This window comes from Pogoniulus pusillus, chromosome 15, assembly GCF_015220805.1.
Source record: "Pogoniulus pusillus isolate bPogPus1 chromosome 15, bPogPus1.pri, whole genome shotgun sequence".
In the NCBI taxonomy this organism is placed as follows: domain Eukaryota; kingdom Metazoa; phylum Chordata; class Aves; order Piciformes; family Lybiidae; genus Pogoniulus; species Pogoniulus pusillus.
Window position 1 is genome coordinate 23,187,726 of NC_087278.1, and position 19,923 is coordinate 23,207,648.

General features: G+C 46.6%; 2 protein-coding genes across 3 annotated transcripts; both read left to right on the forward strand.

Annotated features, from left to right (window-relative positions):
- The first annotated feature begins 418 nt into the window (after positions 1–418).
- Positions 419–5,761, forward strand: PEX26 (peroxisomal biogenesis factor 26). Of its 2 annotated transcripts, none has more exons than XM_064155733.1 (5): positions 419–624; positions 1,202–1,342; positions 1,900–2,213; positions 4,110–4,256; positions 4,988–5,761. In XM_064155733.1, the coding sequence occupies exons 1-5, from the start codon at positions 452–454 to the stop codon at positions 5,089–5,091; spliced, it is 879 nt and encodes a 292-aa protein (XP_064011803.1). In that variant the 5' UTR covers positions 419–451; the 3' UTR covers positions 5,092–5,761. The 2 variants fall into 2 exon arrangements, with proteins under 2 accessions (XP_064011803.1, XP_064011802.1); XM_064155732.1 differs by having other exon boundaries at positions 420–624; positions 4,110–4,164.
- A 7,459-nt stretch (positions 5,762–13,220) lies between these two features.
- Positions 13,221–18,916, forward strand: TUBA8 (tubulin alpha 8). Its single transcript, XM_064154820.1, has 4 exons — positions 13,221–13,440; positions 14,845–14,993; positions 15,875–16,555; positions 18,632–18,916. Exons 1-4 carry the CDS (start codon positions 13,413–13,415, stop codon positions 18,914–18,916), a joined length of 1,143 nt encoding a protein of 380 aa, XP_064010890.1. The 5' UTR covers positions 13,221–13,412.
- Positions 18,917–19,923: the final 1,007 nt, after the last annotated feature.

Consider the following 19,923-nt stretch of genomic DNA (forward strand, 5'->3'; position numbering starts at 1 on the left):
GTGATCCCACGTCCTGCTTTCGCAGCTTCTCGACGGGCCCCCCAAGACCCCACTTTTAGCTGCTAATTCTCGCAGAGTCGCCTCTGCCACCGCCCCGACTGCAGGCAGTAGAACACCCCTTGAAGCCAGCTTGCCGGCATCTCTGTGCGCCTCGCCCGGTAGCCGCCGATACCTCTTCCCTCACGTCACCCCTAGACTACATGTCCCGCCGGCCCACGGGGCGGGGAGGTGTCCTCCGGGTAGCCCTTCCGCTGCTGGCAGGCGGCGGCGCGGAGCTTTCCTCTTAGCTTTCCGGTCCCGCTGCTGCTGCTAGCCCGAGCTGAGCCGAGCTTTCAGGAAGGCGGCAGCGGCGCTGGAGCCAGAGCCGGGCGGCAGCAGCGGCGGCGGCAGCGGCAGCGGCAGCGGCAGCGGCAGCAGCAGCAGCAGCCCTCCCGGCGATCTTCCCGGCGCCATGAGGAGCGAGCCTGTGACCTGGTCCCCGGTCGCGGCCCAGGCGGCCTCGCTGCTTGAGGAGGCGACGGACCTGCTGGTGTTGCACCGGGACTTCGCCGCCGCCTTGGAGAGGTGTGAAGCTGGTTGCGACAGCCTGGGTACCGCGTCCGGCACCAGCCCCGTCCCCGAGAGGTGCGAGTGGTCGCCGGGCGTGTGGAGTGGTAAGAGGGCGGCGCAGGGAAGCGGCCCGGTGTCGCTTCAGGGTCAGGCTGGTTTCTAACTGCAGGCTGTGTCTGCTCTGTTTATGTCTTTTTAAACAGAAGGAGTTGGGGATGTAATGAACTGAGGTTTTTTTACTTTGTGCGAGAGGTTCGAATGTAAGTGTCGGTATGAACGGCAATAGCACAGATGAGCCTTGCAGTGTTGCTTGGCTTTTTCTTACTTACCCAAATGACTGGCGTTAGCAACTGTTTAAACCCCTGCTAGGCTTCGGGCACCGTTTGCTAACTGCCTGTTTACAGCCACATGTTTCACAGGAAGGCAACTCTGCATGTTTGAGGAAAGGAGATGTGCTTAGGAGGCGTCCCCTTGTCCTAGGCACAGCCTCAGCGTATCTTCTCGGGAGCTTGAATTTGCCTTTTTATGGGGGTGAGGAGAGGGAAAGTGGCTGCCAAAGAGCTGTAGAGTACCTAGGCTAGGCTGCAGCTGACTGGAAGGGATGAAATGTGGTTGTGAGAAGCACTTACTTAGGGTGTCTCTTCATTACCAGTTCTGCAGAAGTGAAATGCTCCCTTTGTGTTGTGGGCATTCAGGCACTGGCTGAGATGAACCGGTGGAGAGAAGTTCTGTCTTGGGTTTTACAGTATTACCATGACCCTGAACATCTGCCTCCAAAAGTTCTGGAGCTGTGGTGAGTTTCTGTCTGTGGCAGTGATATATGCAGGGCTTGTAGGCTTGTATTAGGTTTAATAGTAGGTCAGACTTGAATACTGTGTGAGGATAAAAGTGGAACCAGGGACAGGTCTGTTCTCAAGCTGTGAGTACTGGAACATGGCTGCAGGCCTGCAGATTGCTTCACAGTGAGCAAATACAAAAGGGGTGATGTTGAGAAAGCAGCGTGGGTGCTCCTACCTGTTACCTGCCCCAGAAATGTCTCCCTGCTTCAGGAAAGAAAAGCATTGCTAGTGTGAGGAACCATGTAAGCCAGTTTAACCAGTCTCTAGGCTTTTTTAGAGCTTTGGTTGGGAAAACAATGTGGTAAAATCAGAAGTGGAGAAAAGAGACCTTTACAAAAAGTTGGACATCTTTTGAGGTTCCTTCCAACCTGGGTTGTTCTTTGAGTCTATGAAATTAAAGTGTAGACCCTGATCATGTGCCTTCATGATAGCTGCTTGTGGGTAGTAACTGTCAGTGACCTCAGTTTTTAAAGGATTTAACGTTTTCTGGTACTGCTTTCTTGTATTTCAGTATCCTGCTATACAGCAAAGTTAAAGAGCCGCAGGTGATGCTGGAGGTTGGCAGTAGCTGGTTCAGAGACCAAAGCAATAAGAGGCTCCCCGAGTACGGCTCCTTGCTGGAGCTCTATCTGTTGCATGCGTTGCTTCCCCTTGGCCGCTTTGAGGCAGCAGAGGAGCTTGTGCGCAGCTGTGACGTGTTTGACAGCGAGCAGCAGCAAGCCTTTCTGGGGACCATTTCTGAAAGCCGATGTCAGTGGACTCAGCGGGAAGACAGGTATTCGGCTGCTGAACAGCAGGAAGACACAGCAACAGAAACTCTCTTGGGTAGGCTTTCCCTTGGTTGGTTGTGCTCCTCTTCCTAATTTTAGTTCAAGTTAGTTAGTTGCTTACTAACAAAGAGTCACAGGTATTAGCAGGGTAGTAAGAATATTGTCATGACAAAGCAGGAAGTTTTCACAAGAAGGACCTGTTGGGTAGCACAGAAGGAATTGGAAGACCTAGTCGTCCAGTTATTGATAGGATCACAGGATGTAAGGGGTTGGAGGCAACCTCTGGGGATCTTCAAGTCCAATGCCCCTGCCAGAGCAGGACCAGAGAATCTGGTACAGGTCACACAGGGACACATCCAGACAGGGCTGGAAAGGCTCCACAGAAGGAGACTCCACAGCCTCTCTGGGCAGCCTGTGCCAGTGCTCTGGGACCCTTCCAGTCAAGAAGTTCTTCCTCACGTTGAGGTGCAACTTCCTGTGCTGTAGTTTCCGTCCACTGCCCCTTGTCCTGTCCCAGGGCACAAGTGAGCAGAGGCTGTCCCTGTCCCTTCATTTGTGACCCCCAGCCCTCAGCTATTTATAGGCATTGCTGAGATCCCCTCTCAGCTTTCTCCTCTCCAGACTAACCAGCCCCAGGGCTCTCAGCCTTTCCTCATGAGGCAGTGCTCCAGTCTCGTCAGCATCCTTGTACCTCTACCTCGGTCTCTTTCCAGTAGATCCCTGTCCCTCTTGAACTGGGAAGCCCAGAACTGGATGCAGTATTGCCATTGTCAAGAGATGATAAATTTTTCCAGGTTAAAATGCACTTCAGAATAAATATGTTGTGTTGTGTTGGTTTTTTAAAGGTACACAAGGGAAATTAAACCTCAACTAGCAATCCTTTTGCTCATTTTGTTGGCTATATGTACTCTGCATTGTCTCTATTTATAGTTGAGCCCATGTAGAACAATATCTATCCACTATTTAAAGTACTGTGTTTCCTCCAGAACTGGAAATCACTTGACCTTATCTCCTAGGAGAGAAGCTGACACTACTGTGATATAAGATCAGAGTATAGTAAAATAGATACCTAAAAAAAAAAAAAGATGGTATAAAAATGAATTGTGTTATAAAATTGTATTTCTTCTGATCCCTATTACAAGAGTGAGTGCCACCTAATGTCACCCTTGGTGGGGTGCTTCAAGAAAAGCATAAGCTGAAAATAAAAGCAGCTTGGCAGCTTTCCCACAGTGAGACCACTCTGAAAACAGATGTGGGGATGCTGGACTAACTGGTGATGCTAATTGTCAGAAGGCACGTCCAGACTCACTGGTGTGGAGGAGAAGCTGGAAGACAGGATCTTCTTTAAACAGGCACTTCAGCTTAGCAAGGCCCAAGCAAGGGCAGAGAGGGTGATGACTGAGTGACACAACAATGTAAACCCTCCTCTCGTTCAGTGCTCCAGAGGGGATGTGGAGGAGGAATACAGTGAAGAGCAGAGGGCAACCTCTGTTCAGAAAGGGCTGAAAAATATCTTCCCAAGGGGAAGTTGGGATGTCAGCATTACTCTCACATCACTGAACTCGAAGTTCAGTGCTCAGCCTGTTCTGCAGGGAGTAGCTTTGCTGTCACCAGCATTAGGCAGGGGTCAGACAACCAAAGAGTCACCCAGTGGGACCTGCTTCCTCTCTGGTCTGGGCAGGCTTTATCTGTGGCCCTGGGGCTACTTTTCTCACAATGCAGAAAAGCAGCAACCTGCTCTAGTGAGAGGTGTCCCTGCCTATGGCAGGGGGTTGGAACTGATGATCCTTGAGGTCCCTTCCAACCTAAACCATTCTGTGATGACAGATAAATCCACCAACCCCACTCTCATGCAATCAAACTATGAATGGTCTTAATTTAATTTCTTATTTTTCTGTATCTTTTTTTAACTTCACTTTGCTCTAACAGCCTTTCTGTTCTTGTATTCTAGGTGCTGTGTCCCAAAAGCTCTTGGCCATGTTGACATTTCTGCGTAGAGCACTGAGGTCCATGTCTAGCCACTTCTCTTTACTTCCTTACAAAAAGATGCTCTTGGCTACTTTTCTGCTGTACTTGGTGGTGGTGAGATTAGACCCAGGTACAGCACTAAAACTGACTTTTTTAAAACATCTCATTGTGGTTACAGAGCAGAGAACAGTTGGGTTTTAGCAGATTTGGGAGAGCACAAACACTAGGTGGCTAACTTCACACTTGGCTTGTTTTGAAATGTTTCTGGTTACAGTCCATGTAGAAGGACGTAGCTCCACAAAACCCAGCTTTCTGTGAGCAGTTACTCCAGCCTCAGCTCTGCTCAGCAGAGCATGTACAGACTGAGCAAGGCAGGCTGAGCTGTCCTAGACTTGGTCTCTGCCTTGGTCATCTTTGGTAATAAGGTGCATATCTCTTGGAAGAGTGATTGCCTTCTAGGACTGTTCTGTCAGGAAGGCAGAATTGCCCAGGTCATGTGTTTGATCTGCTTATGCTGGAGTCACTCTGGTGATGGCTGCTGCTGTCACTGAAGAATGGCTTCATCTTACGATGTAGAGGAGACAGCTGGGGTGTGGAGGGGCTGAGTGTTTCCCCTTCTGCTGGGCAGCAGGTACTCTGCTGCCATTCTGCACTTAGTTCATTGGGAAACATTGAAGGCAGCTCCCCAGGAATGTGATCAGTGCTGTGAGTGAAGGCCCAAGTGCTAAACCAAACACAAGGAAATAAGGCAACTAGGTTTCCATTAACTCTATTTGGGATTAGTTTTTTGTTAATATGTTAGTGTAGTTCAGTTTTACCTTCTATAATAAAGGCTCTTTTGCTTTTTGGTTTGCTCTGCAGCTTCTCCTACGTCACTGCCATTCATTTACAAACTGGTGCAGCTCTTCCGACAGGCTTGGGCAGCGGTCTCTTCTCCGGTCCATAGGTCTCCAGTTCAAGACTAAGTGTCTTCCATCACAGAATGCACTTTTCTCTCCTGCTGTAAAACTGACAGTTTGTCTTAAGGATGTAATCAGTCTCTTCAAAGACCATTGAAATTAGTGTTCCAGTTGGGATGACTACTTGTGAGCTTCTGTGTGGCAATACCTTGGCTCCTTCGTGTGGAGAACGGTGGTGTATAAATTTTGGAACCGCGACAAGTATTCCTGGTGCTTTGCTTGGCTTTATAGCACCATTCTGTCCAACACTAGGGTAAAGATACGTCTTCTGTCTCTGGAATCAAGAAAGAATCCTCTTTTTCAAACAATTTGCTTCACCTGTAACTCGAGTGAGGGTTGTGTAGTCAGTAATGACCTATGGAAGAAGGCTCCATCCTTGCAAATGCTGGTCAGATTGCTGAGCAAGTGAAATGGCATTCCTGGAGACACGACTGTAAAAGGCCTTTCAGTACAAGTAGAGGAATATTGTGGTTTGCCCAGAGACATCTGAAAAGTCCAGTTCTGCAGCAGGGTATCAAGAACAAGCAGAAGAAAACAAGTGGAAGAAAACCACTGGGGAAAGTGAAGCCTGATGCAAGATTTCTGTTGTGATGCTTTCTTATGAAAGTGCTTCTGATTTTAGTCACGTTTCAGTCAGAAGGGCAAGGTCCTAGGCCACAAGAACTAATATGCTGTATCTTCTTAATTGCAAATTACAGCACTTTGTTCTTATCTGATGCAGAGTAATTCTTAGGGCCATGTGATGGTGGTAAAGAAATAGATTTATTTTTTTAAACTCTATTATTACCTAGTTGAACAGCTGAAGTTGTTTCATTGATTTTCTCTGTCTCTTGCTCTGTTTATGTAGATGGCAAAAGGTCTTCCTGTCTAGAGTTGCTCTGACTGCCCCCAGTATCTGAAGTCGTGGGTTAGATGGAAGCCATTTAGCAGTGCTCTATCACACAGAACAAAAGTCTGCTAACAGGCAGAAAGAGACACTTCTCTGAGATCCCACAACCTGCCCCAGATTGGTGGAGAGAAAATGGTCCTTGCAGATCTGTCACCAGACTGACCCCATTTGTGACTTCTTGGGGTGAAATTGGAGGTTTGGGTTAGAACATCAATTTCTTCTCCATCCATCCAGGTATCATCAGCTGGCAAAGGGAAAATTCCAAAGGAGAGTGCTGACCTACTTAAATGCTGCTTTCACTGGAGCAAACTTGTTTATTGGAGAGGACAAGTTAGAGGCAAGGAGTTCATGTGGCAAACAAGTAGCCTGCCATCCTAGCATCTGTGCCAGGAAGCTGACTGACATCACCCAAACTACAAAGTTGAGCAAAGCAGCCTTTCTGCTGGGCAGATTCTATCCAACACATCAAAGCTGTGAGATGTAGCCACCCAGTGTGATGTCTTACAACAGCATTCCTATTCAGGTTATTCCTTGGTCTCCAGCAGTGCACTGAAGTGGTGGCTCACTCTTCACACAGATAGCAGCATTGTGATGCTTCTAGCTGTGTGTGATCTGTTGCTAACTACTGGGACACTTCAAAAACAGTCTACATATTCACTGCTAAAATTGGTTCTATGTCAGTTTCTACTTGGATTATCCCAGCAGAGAAATACTGCAGTATTAATACCAGACAAAGTGGGGCAGGTCATTGATGAATGCAGTAATGGCCTTGCCTAGTAGTCTCAGAGTGAAAACTGAAAGAGTCCCATACCTCTCCCCAGAGTTGTTGTTTCTGCTAGGACTTACATCAGGGTAAGTAGCACATAATGCTTCACCATATGAAAAAGTTATGTTTTATATACTCAGCACACATAGGGAAGAGCTGCTCCTGATACTGCTGGATGGTTCTTGTAATCCCACTGAAAGTGTACTTGCATCTCTGCCACCAACAGTGATGGGAAGCCAGGCAAACTGAAACACAGAAGCTTTGTCTGGAGTCAAGCTCTTTCAGGCTATTACTGTTGTGTTTACTGGCCCCCTGCTTTGCAAGGTCTCACTTCAGGTAATGAAATGGCAAACTTCTGTCTGAATTTGGGCCAAATTCTCAGCAGGCTGACTGCTTAGGTGTCAAGCAGTCTTTTGTTCTAGTTTTCTATTAATGTTTTCAGTTAGGTGGCAGAACTGCATTTTGGGAGGTGGTCTAAGCAAGCCATACATGATGTTTAGAATGTCCTTAAAAGCCATAGCCTGTCGTTTCCTAGGTCTGTAACATTCAGCTTGATTTTTAAACAGAGGTTGGTAACCTTCACCTTTTTTTGGAGTACTACTGAGTTTGTATTTTAATTGTATTTATTTCATCCTGAAAGGGTAAGGAGGCAGGAAAAAAAGCTATCAGGGGTTTTATTAATACTAAAACTGCAATATTTAATTTTCACAATAAAGTGATTTATCTCTTTGTAGAGTTGCTTCTTTGTGCTGTGATTAAGTATATAAAAACTTTTAATGTCTTGACATTATCCAGTTTTCAGGCAATCTCCTGAAATGTCTCACTGGCATCCTGGCCTGGATCAGGAACAGTGTGGCCAGTAGGACAAGGGAGGTTACCCTGTACTCAGCACTGGTCAGGCTACACCTTGAGTACTGTGTCCAGTTCTGGGCCCCTCAATTCAAGAGAGATGTTGAGATACTGAAATTGGGTCCAGAGAAGGGTGATGAAGCTGGTGAGAGGACTGGAGCACAGCCCTGTGAGGAGAGGCTGAGGGAGCTGGGGGTGTGCAGCCTGGAGGAGGCTCAGGGGTGACCTCATTGCTGCCTACAACTACCTGAAGGGAGGCTGTAGCCAGTTTGGGTTGGTCTCTTCTCCCAGGCAGCCAGCAACAGAACAGGGGGACACAGTCTCAAGTTGTGCCAGGGGAGGTCTAGGCTGGATATTAGGAGGAAGTTCTTGCCCAAGAATTGGCATTGGAATGGGCTGCCCAGGGAGGTGGTGGAGTTGCTGTCCCTGGAGGTGTTGAAGCAAAGCCTGGCTGAGGCACTTAGTGCCATGGTCTGGTTGAGTGGATAGGGCTGGGTGATAGATTGGACTGCATGATCTTGGAGGTCTCTTCCAACACATGTGAAGTAAGTAGAGGCTTGTTCAGTGGACTCTGATGAGATCTAAGCAGCTGATGATGTTGGTAGGTCAAAGTCAGAGAGTGGTTAATTACGTTTTGTGAAAGATGCAGCTGATTTTTTTCTTTAAAAAAAAAAAAGAATGCCTCTGTGAACTTGGGGGTGGCCAAGACCTGAGCTACCAAGAATGAAGTGCCTGGGATTCAAACATGTTTTCCTCTGCGTTCTCTTTATGTCATGGAGGGGAAAAGACATAGTCCTGGGGATCCTACTATTTAAGCTTTGTGAGAAAGAATGTGCGTCATGTGCATGTGAACTTTCTGCTGCTAACTCCAGCTAGAAAAGCAGAGTAGTTCAGTGTTTTTGTTTTGCCATCTTCTTGCTCGATGCAAAGATTGTATTGGTGCATACAACAGGCAGCTGAAAGGCTGAAGAACAGTTCTCTACGATCAGCTTAGCAGAGGTCACAAAGATAAACAATCTCTGTCGTGAGGTTTGGGGTATTAGTACTAAGAGACGTGTCCAGCATGGGATTCCTGACACAAGACAGATATAGACCTGCTGGAGCAGGTCCACAGGAGGGCCACAAAGATGATCAGAGGGCTGGAGCACCTCTTCTGCAAAGACAGGCTGAAAGAACTGGGGTTGTTCAGCATGGAGAAGAGAAGGCTCCAGGGAGTCATTATGGCTACATTTCAATACCTGAAGGGGGCCTAAAGGAAGACTTGTAGCTACGGGATGAGAGGCAGAGGTTTTAAACTGGAGCAGAGTAGATTTAGGTCAGACATAAGGAGGAAGTTCTTTACAACGAGAGTTGTAAAATACTGCAACAGGTTGTGTAGGAATGTGGTTGAGGCCCTGTTCCTGGAGACATTCTAGATCAGTCTTGATGTGTCTCAGGGCAGTCTGATCTAGTTGGAGGTCTCCCTGCTCACTGCAGGGGAGGTTGGACAAGATGACATATGAGGGTGCCTTCCAACTGGATGTAATCTGTGAAACAAGAAGAGAATCACATGCACCTTGCCCACAGATGATCCAGTAGTCAAGTGCAACTCCTTGCAGTTCCTCCTGTTCCTTGACTCATTTCAGTCAGCAGAACTTAGACAAGTTAACTGTGTTGAACCAGGTGGAACCCAATTTGAAATCCGGGGTGTAGCCAAGTCCTACTTGTCTGCATGAATCTGCATACACAGGGGAGTGTGGAGAGCAGGAGGCAGTGATGCAGCAGCAGAACTGCAGAGCCTGTGACCTATTCCCCACCACACTGTGACACTGAAGCACAGCAGCAGGTGCTGGGTGCTGGGCCCAGGCTGCCTCTTGCCCTACAGCCCAGAGCTGGACTGCTGCAACGACCCTCTACCACCGACCCAGGAGGGAAGGAAACGCCACTGGAGACACCATGGTAAGGGGGATGTGGGAGGTCCTATGGGGACCAGGATGACTGTGTGCGAGGGAGGGCTGGGGGATCTGCTGTTGTTACCAATGGTTTGTGCCACAACCCCCCGATCTCATGCTCCAATTACCATGTAAGGGGGTGAGAAAAGAATGTCAGACAACATCACTGAAAGTGTAATGCACAGGGAGTCAAAAGTTTTCTGCAAAGAGTCTCTAGCTGGTACAACAACAAGATAAATCAGATCTGGAGTCTTGGAGTCTTTGCTTTTTAGTGCTTCCTGTTGTGAACGCATTTTCTCAAGGCCAGTTCATTGTCATATGAGACAATATGTTTTAAAAGAAATAATACAAAAAAGGTTACTTATTTTTGTGTCTGTTTTAAATGAATTCAGCCCCCGTGGCTGCACTGCTCATAGCTATACAGTGCATACCTGTGCAGGAAGGGATGTGTGTGTGTGTATGCCTTTAGGGAAGTGAAAAAGGTCCTTCCTTTTTCAAGGTTTGAGGGTTTACCAGAAGTTTGTAGAGAGCTCTACATATCCTTTAGAATGTGAAAAATCCATTTCACCTTGTGCCCTAATTTCTGTCTAGCCCTGAATCAGGCTGCCCATGCCTTAAGGCATACCTAAGGTAGCGTATTTCAGGAGTAGCTGGAAACCTTTGTACAGTACATACTTAGGTAGCAGTATTTGTACTAGTCTTATTTTATTTTTAATGGAATAAAAGCTGTCCCAGGTTTAGTTTCACCAAGAACCTGTGCCTCCCTTCTGTCTCTTGGAAGGTAAAATGTCAGTTCCACAATTTGTAAGACAGGTCCTGGGATATTAATACTGGGGTGTGAAACATGAGTTTGGAGTAGGCTCCACATTGAAATACCATGCAGAGATCAGTTTACTCTGCCTGTGGCTCTAAAGCAGGCCCACTCTCTTCCCTACTAAACGTTTGAAATCAATTTAAGAGCTGTTTACTATGCAAAATTAGAAACCTCTTTGTTACTGTCTTCACCACTCGTCAGAATATTTCCAGCTTACTGCTGGGTCAGGAGAAGATGGGAGTTGAAAGCTGGAGCATGGCAAGAGGCTTAGCTCAAAAGCCAGGGTTGAGATGCTGCTTCAAATGAATGCAGCTGAAAGCTCAGTCTAAAAGGAAAGGAATTGGTTCTACACTCTTCATCTGTAAGCATATTTACAGCTTTACAGTAGTAATTTTCTAAGGCAACATTCACTTGTTCCATCTGTGAAAAAACAGGCCAGCTCCTCTACTGCTCTGAGGAACAGAACAAAGCAGCTCTTTGGGTTCCAGGTATTGCTTGACTTGTAATTGCTGTTTTGCTCTAAAAGATGTTCTTTAAAAATGTCACCTGGCCTCATTGCTGTATTTAAAAGTAGCTGTTTGGGTTTTTTTAATGGTAGCCCCACAGATTCACCTTGGGATTTAAAAGAAAAGCAGGAGCCTGTCCTGTGCTAAATCAGTACTGAGTGAATTCTCTAAACTCAAATATGTCTTCAGTGTTTCCTGTGTAATCCTCAAGATTGTAATTCCCCTGCAACATACTGACTGGCCCACAAAGCCTTACTATCACTCAAATAACTCAAGCACTTCTGCACAGCTCAGCTGAGGAAAATAAGGTTGTGCAAGTACACCTGAGAGCACATTACACACACTGCTACTTACGCGCTTGCAGGGCCAGGAACTTACAAATGAGTACTGAATAGAAATACTACTTTTCATTGAATGAAATGTTTGAATTGACTTTCCACATTCAACTTCGGAGGATGACTTCTGAAATTCCTTATATGTCAATTTGTGAAGAAAACACTGCTGCAGAGATGCTGCTGCTCACACATTCTGCCTGCCATTAGTTTTTGGAGAAGATGCATTTCACTCTCAGGTCAGAGGATGATTTTTCAGGGTAAGCAGAGAATTGTGAGGTTTTTTTTCCCCCCAGATCTGGCCAAACCTGATATTAAGTCATTGGATATCTTTAAATGTGGTATTACAAAATGAAAATGAGGTAGGATCATTCTCTGACCTTGAATCCAGGTAGCATGGCATGCTTCATATTTAGCCATCTGAATTCTCTTTTCTCCCCCAAAGCTCGCTATCAGTGAGCTGCTCAGTGGAAGCCATTCTTGACAGTGAGCTGTTCCAAGCATTGCCTGGAAAAGCATGAACTGGCATAAGGAAAAACCGTGCCAGCAAGTATGCTAATTGTCAGTCAGCACAGGCAATTACAGACAAGCATTCAGTACTATGACCTGAGCCTTTCTTACTCTCTAGCGTGGCCAGGCCATTTAGATCACAAAGACAGAGCTCAGAAGGCTATAACTACAATTGCTCCAAAGAAGAAACTGAAGCTGAAAAACTCCACCTGTCTGAAAACACTCCTTTAAAAACTGCCTTTCATTTCACCTGCTCTTAAAAGCACTGTGACTAAGTAACTGCTCTATAATTCTATTTCTGAACATATGAAATGCAGCACTTCATATCCCTGCACTATTAAGTGTAAAGCATTTGGGGACTTCAGGCCCCTGCCTGTTTTACCCTAGTATCACAGTATCACCAAGGTTGGAAGAGACCACATAGATCATCAAGTCCAACCCTTTACCACAGAGCTCAAGGCCAGACCATGGCACCAAGTGCCACATCCAATCCTGCCTTGAACAGCTCCAGGGACGGCGACTCCACCACCTCCCCGGGCAGCCCATTCCAGTGTCCAATGACTCTCTCAGGGAAGAACTTTCTCCTCACCTCCAGCCTAAATCTCCCCTGGCACAGCCTGAGGCTGCGTCCTCTTGTTCTGGTGCTGGCCACCTGAGAGAAGAGAGCAACCTCCTCCTGGCCACAACCACCCCTCAGGTAGTTGTGGACAGCAATAAGGTCACCCCTGAGCCTCCTCTTCTCCAGGCTAACCAATCCCAGCTCCCTCAGCCTCTCCTCATAGGGCTGTGCTCAAGGCCTCTCACCAGCCTCGTCACCCTTCTCTGGACACGCTGAAGCATCTCAATGTCCCTCCTAAACTGAGGGGTAACTGTGTTACACACATTGTTTTCTTTTAATTAAAAAGTTCCTGGCTACCACAGGTCCTATGCTCAAAATTATGCAAATACACATGCTATGTTGCAATGACGCTGCCTGAACAAGCCATGCCCCAGCAATGCAAGATTCAGAGCTGCTTAGCAGCTTGAAGGAACACTTTTTTTCCAACTGAATGTGCAATAATTTCCTGAGATGAATATTACTTAAAGCAGATCTTCCAAGTTTCCAATCTAGCTTCTAGAGGGTAAAAGGATCAGAAAACATCACCTGTCTTGGGTTATATAAGGTTGAATGATAACACATAGCTGTGTCAGGTTCCAGCCAGAAGTAAAAATAAACTAAACTGGGATGTGCTTCTTAACAGGGTCAGTCTACAGGAGAAAAGGTGGAGTTTGTGTAACAGGGATTTTTTCCCCTGCCTATTTTTATATATCCATTCATTACAGCACACAGAGCTCAATTTTGAAAGAACCATCCCAGTACCTGGCATGCACAGGCACTGTCTGACTGGTGGTCATGGGGTTGAGGAACCAAATGAAATGCTGATAAGAGATAATTCACCACTTGTTTTGAAAAGCAATGCACTGGGAAAAAGGAATCCCTAGGAGGACTAATGTGCATTGTCTTTTCTGATCCTGTTTCTGCTCTCTCTCCCCAGCGTGAGTGCATCTCTATTCATGTTGGCCAGGCTGGAGTTCAGATAGGAAATGCGTGCTGGGAACTCTTTTGCCTGGAGCATGGCATTCAGCCAGATGGCACCTTCAAGGATCTGCAGGATAAACTCAACTGTGACGACTCTTTCACCACATTTTTCAGTGAAACAGTCACTGGGAAGCACGTACCAAGGGCTGTAATGGTGGACTTGGAACCAACTGTAGTAGGTCAGTACAGAAATAAACCTGGAAAATGGAAGAGAGTTTCTTCTTCCTAACATTAGCATGGTGTGCCATCAGTTTCCACTCGTTGAAAGCACAGGATCACAGGATGTTAACAGTCTGGAAGGGACCTCTGCACACCTTCCACTGCCCCTTTACAGCATACAGCTGCTCCTCATCAGCTATGGAGTGGCAGCACTTACCTGAATGCCTCTGTTTGGCAACACCAATTTCCTGATGCTTGTGGTCAAACTCACCATCAAAACTTCACAGGCTCACAGGATGTTAGCAGTTGAAAGGGACCTCTGGAGATCTTCCAGTCCAACCCTGCTGCCAGAGCAGGACCAGAGAATCCAGCACAGGTCGCACAGGAACACATTTGGACAGGGCTGCAAAGGCTCCACAGAAGGAGACTCCACAACCTCTCTGGGCAGCCTGTACCAGTGCTCTGGGATCCTTACAGTCAAGAAGTTCTTCCTCATGTTGAGGTGCAACTTCCTGTGCTGTAGTTTCCGTCCACTGCCCCTTGTCCTATGCCAGGGCACAAGTGAGCAGAGGCTGTCTCTGTCCCTTCCTTCCTGACCCTCAGCCCTCAGCTATTCATAGGCATTGCTGAGATCCCCTCTCAGCCTTCTCCTCTCCAGACTAGCCAGCCCCAGGGCTCTCAGCCTTTCCTCATCAGGCAGTGCTCCAGTCCCTTCTGTATCCTTGTAGTCCTGTGTTGGACTCTCTCCCTCTTGAACTGGGGAGTCCAGAACTGGATGCAGTATTACAGGTGGGGCCTCACTAGGGCAGAGTGGAGGGGCAAGAGAACCTCCCTTGATCTGCTGGACACACCCTTTGTATCTTGGTCTACCACTGGAAGAAAGCATGAAAATAATGTTCTTGTGACACAGAAAATCAGACTCTGTCCCAGGTGTTGCCAACACCAGAGGAGCAGGAGCCACAGCAGTTTCATAGCTGGTACACATGGTTTCTATGACTGCACAAACATGTGCCTCTTGGGTTTGTTTATCCTGATATTTTTGCCATTCAAATTCTGCTTTTCTGAGATTAGGATTCCAAATGGGAGCCTGAAGGTTTCCTTCCAGGAACAGAAAGATCTCTAATAACTGGAGCAACAGGGAAACTTGATGTTCTCACTTTTTTTACATGGTGACTTGTCTGCATCAGGCTGTACAACTGACAAGTTCATGAGAAGATAACAAACTCTGTGGCTGGACACAAGTCATATCATAAACCAGCAGAAGGCAACAATGAAAAAAAGAAAATCCTTTCTCTATCAGCATCTGCTTTTGGGGGTCATGGCCTCCCATAAGTGAAAGCTTGCACCAATGCCAACAGTCACCAGAGCTCGTTGGCACTGGGGCACAGCCATGCAGCTTCTTACAGGTTCTCTTTCTTGTTCAGATGAAGTGCGGGCTGGCACCTTCCGGGAACTTTTTCATCCAGAGCAGCTGATTACTGGAAAGGAAGATGCAGCTAACAACTATGCCCGTGGCCACTACACCATTGGCAAAGAAAGCATTGACGTGGTGCTGGATCGTGTCCGGAAGCTGGTAGGTCCCACTAGATTTGAAGCAGCAGTTCGGATTCTGCAGACAAAAGAAGAGCAGAATAGGAGCTTGTTAGCTGCAAATGACACTGTGCTTCAGAAAAGAGATTGCAAGACTGTGGTGGTTTGGGTGTTACTTGTCCCCCCCCTACTTTGGAAATCACCCACTAGCACAAAGACATAGAGAGACATCATTACTAGTCCAAAAACTAGAATTTCATTAGTTCACTGCCTAGCTGAGCTGTATGCCTTTGAATATTCTTAAAACGTGGTTCTGGATATGCAGTTCTTCATGGTTAGCACAGCAGGGTGGGTTAGGTGGTTCTGCAGTGCTGGTTTCATCTAGACTAACTAAAAGAGGTATGAACTTCAGTGAGAGAATCGTAGAATCAGAATCAACCACGTTGGAAGAAACCTCCAAGATCATCTAGTCCAACCTAGCACCTAGCCCTACCTAGCCAATCAACTAGACCACGGCACCAAGTGCCTCATCCAGGCTTTGCTTCAACACCTCCAGGGACAGTGACTCCACCACCTCCCTGGGCAGCCCATTCCAATGCCAATCACTCTCTCTGACAACAACTTCCTCCTAACATCCAGCCTAGACCTCCCCTGCCACAATTTGAGGCTGTGTCCCCTTGTTCTGTTGCTGGTTGCCTGGCAGAAGAGACCAAACCCCACTTGGCTGCAGACACAAGTCCAGTTTTTATGTCATAACTTGAACCAGTGAGGAAAGCAAATGGCAGGATTATCATCAGGCCTTTCCCAACAAAACCTGGCATGAATTCTATGCTGCATATTGCTGATGACTGCACTCTCCTTCAGCTCAGAACAATGTCTTTTCATTCTTCTTCAGGCCCCATTCTTTCACTTTCTCTTTCCTAGACTGATGCCTGCTCTGGTCTGCAAGGATTCCTGATCTTCCACAGCTTTGGTGGGGGAACTGGCTCTGGCTTCACCTCTTTGCTGATGGAACGCCTCTCAGTGGATTATGGAAAGAAGTCCAAACTGGAATTTGCCATCTACCCAGCCCCTCAGGTCTCCACTGCAGTGGTGGAGCCCTACAATTCCATCCTGACCACACACACAACCCTGGAGCATTCGGACTGTGCCTTCATGGTGGATAATGAGGCCATTTATGACATCTGCCGCCGAAACCTGGACATAGAGCGCCCTACTTACACCAACCTGAACCGTCTCATCAGCCAGATTGTCTCCTCCATCACCGCCTCACTGCGCTTTGACGGAGCCCTCAATGTGGATCTGACAGAGTTCCAGACAAACCTGGTGCCCTACCCACGCATCCACTTCCCCCTGGTGACCTATGCCCCCATTATCTCCTCTGACAGAGCCCATCACGAGCAGCTCTCAGTGGCTGAAATCACCAGCTCCTGCTTTGAGCCTCACAACCAGATGGTGAAGTGTGACCCAAGACATGGGAAGTACATGGCCTGCTGCATGCTTTACCGCGGTGATGTGGTTCCCAAAGATGTCAACGTAGCAATTGCTGCCATCAAGACCAAGAGAACTATCCAGTTTGTTGACTGGTGTCCAACAGGTTTCAAAGTGAGTACAGCTGCCATGAACTTCTCTTTGTTGTTTAAAGGGCAATTTCAATCCAGTGAAAAATTTGTATTTACAGTTTTAGATCCTGTGTTTCCCACTTGTGAGAGGAAAGAACATACAAGAGATACATCTGCATAAAAGGTGCCCCTTCTCCTTCAGACATCCCATTTACACAGGCTCCTAGATACTTATGGAAGTGGAAATCTGAAGCATCTATGACTTTAAATTTTAAGAAGTATTAATTCCTGTGATGGTTTGGTTGTTACTTGTCCCCCCACCACTCTGGAAATCACCCAGACTAGACTCAGCCAGCTCTAGGAATTTAATGAAGCTTATTATTTACAGCTTAGCTCAACATACAAACAAATATTTACAGTACATACAGAAATAGACAAGGTAAAAGGGAATACAAAACCACAACAGACCTTCCAGAAACCTGAGTACCCAGGAGGAGCTCTGAACCACCCTTCCACCTTCTCCCACCCCTCAACCTTACCCCAGACATTGCCTTGTGCTCCAAGGAAGAATGGAGGGTCGGCCAGGGAGGTCAGGAATCAAGTGGATTAATCAGAGAGATGGAGGGTGAGGTTAGACAGAAAAATGCAGCCCAGAGCTCAGGCAGTGCCTGAACGCCTGAACACCTTATCTATGTTTATACTCTTGTTCTTACACAGCTCAGCAAGCCTATGAGTGATATAGACATCACCACTGTTTCTCTTTCACAGCGTGTGATCTAATCCTTCTCACCAAAACATTCCAGCTAGCTTCAAACTAGCACAATTCCAGACCTGAATTTCGGAAAAGCCAGGGAGTGTTCCCTCTAAAACAACATCTAGGGAACAAAAATAAGGAAATACCAAACCCAATGCAATTAATAAAGGAAATGCTGATATTAGGGTATCATAGAATCATAGAATCAGTCAGGGTTGGAAGTGACCACAATGGTCATCTAGTTCGAACCTCCTTGCCATGGGCAGAGACACCCTACCCTAGACCAGGCTGCCCAAAGCCTCATCCAGCCTGGCCTTAAACACTTTCAGGAATGGGGCCTCAACCACCTCCCTGGGCAACCCATTCCAGATTCTCACCACTCTCATGCTCAACAACTTCCTCCTCACCTCCAGTCTGACTCTCCCCACCTCCAGCTTTGCTCCACTCCCCCTAGTCCTGCCACTACCTGATATCCTGAAATGCTGATATTAGGGTATCTGCCTGTTAGGGCCCTCACACAGATATATTATACAGCCTCTCACCACTGGCTACATAGCAATGTTGGGAAACAGAATTTCAATTACCATACAGACATTAGTAGGGAAAGAACATTTGTCATACAAACAGCTGGCCTAAGAATAAAAACTTTTGACCAGGAGCCAACTTTCTGTATTAGTCTCTATCAGGTGTCTTGCTGAAATTGTATGTTCAGTGCTGAGTAGCTGTTAATAAAGCTATAAAGTTGCCAGGGTAAATTAAACAGAAGACTAAGAGAGACATGAAAGTCACCATCTGTAATACTGCTTTTGGTTTTTATGGCATTGCTGTTTGGTAGCGTCGACAATGGCATCACTGTACAGAATCACAGGAACATTCTGGTTGGAAATGCCCCTCAGGAAAAGTCCAACCCAGAACCTACTCTACAAGGTTCACCACAAACCATATCCCCAAGCACCACATCCAAATGACCTTCAAACATATCCAGGGTTGGTGACTCCTCCACCTCCCTGGGCAGCACATTCCAATGCTTGATCACTCTTGCTGGGAAAAAAGTATTCCTAATGTCCAGTCTAACCCTGCTCTGCTTCCTGCTGCAGCTTGGGGCTGTTCCCTCTTTTTCTATCACTAATTACCAGTGGGAAGAGGCCAGCAGCAACCTCTCCACAACATCCTCTCAGGTAGTTGCAAAGAGCAATGAGGTCTCCCCTCAGCCTCCTCTTTTGCAAACTAATCAGCCTCAGCTCCTTCAGTTGCTCCACAGGCCCTTATCACAGCATCTGTAACTTTACTCAGATCTTTTTTCAGCTCTTTGACTGCTTTCTGCTCTTGCCTGTTTACAACCTTCTCTCATTTTCCTGTTTCCAGGTTGGGATCAACTATCAGCCTCCTACAGTAGTTCCTGGTGGAGACCTAGCCCCAGTTCAGCGAGCAGTCTGCATGCTGAGCAACACCACAGCCATTGCAGAAGCTTGGGCAAGGCTCGACCATAAGTTTGACCTGATGTATGCCAAAAGAGCTTTTGTTCACTGGTATGTGGGTGAAGGTATGGAGGAGGGAGAATTTGCAGAGGCCCGAGAGGACCTAGCTGCCCTGGAGAAAGACTATGAAGAAGTGGGAACTGATTCCTTTGAAGAAAATGATGGGGAATAATGTGAAACCACACTTTGTTCTTTGTAAGCACAGACTCGTCTCTGTGGCGCTGTATTGCACATGTCTTGCTCCTCTTCCTTGCACGTTTAATGTAAGCTTCTTGAAGCTCTAACACACATGCTAGCACCACTACAATTCAATATATGCAAGCTTATAGTGGAGCACATTGAATTAGGAGAGTTTTCAAAGTTATGATCTGACATTGCTTCACTTCCAGATTGTTGGCATGTCAAGAAAGCAATGACCATGGAAGGATGCATTTTCTGCTCTGTGGTTACTATGCTTTCATTGTCCTCCAGCTGACTGGCTTCAAAGGGACATTTCACTCTTCTCTGAAACACCATTTCTAATAAAGCAAATACTTTCTTCAGCAATGTTAAAACAATGCAGTTTTCCCACACTCAGGGACAAACATTGGTGGTGTGAAAACAAATACCTTTGTTGCTTAGGTACAGTTGCAGCAGGCCTAAGAATTGTTTTTCTGTGCCTCTGTGAAACTGTTTAAATGAGAAAATTTCCTCCTTTTAGAAAAAAAAAATAAACCAAAACAAAACTAAACCAGACTTCTTTTTGCATTATCCCTACTGAAAAGATTTTGGTATTCTTTACTGTTCCTGAATGGTTCTTCCTCTGCAAGAAGCAACCTCTGCTTTATCCAGCAGCCCACTGATGCACCCATGGCAATCTTTATCTAGTGTATCATGTGCAAAGTGCATCTGCATTACAGGCATTTGAATGTTCACTCAAAACAGTGATCTGAGATCACAGATTTAGAGGATTCCCATCCTGCTAGGCAATCACAATTTTTATTGACTTGGAAACCCCTCACCAACATTTTATCTAGGTCTATATCACTGATGGGAGGCACCCATGAGTGTTGAGGCTGCTGGCAGATCTCATTGCAAGGCACCCCTTGATAATCTTGGATTGATCATGATGTCTGGGAGAAGTGCTTGAATATAGGAGGAAAACAAATGTCCTGTGCTCAGAAAAGGTAAAAAGGAGGA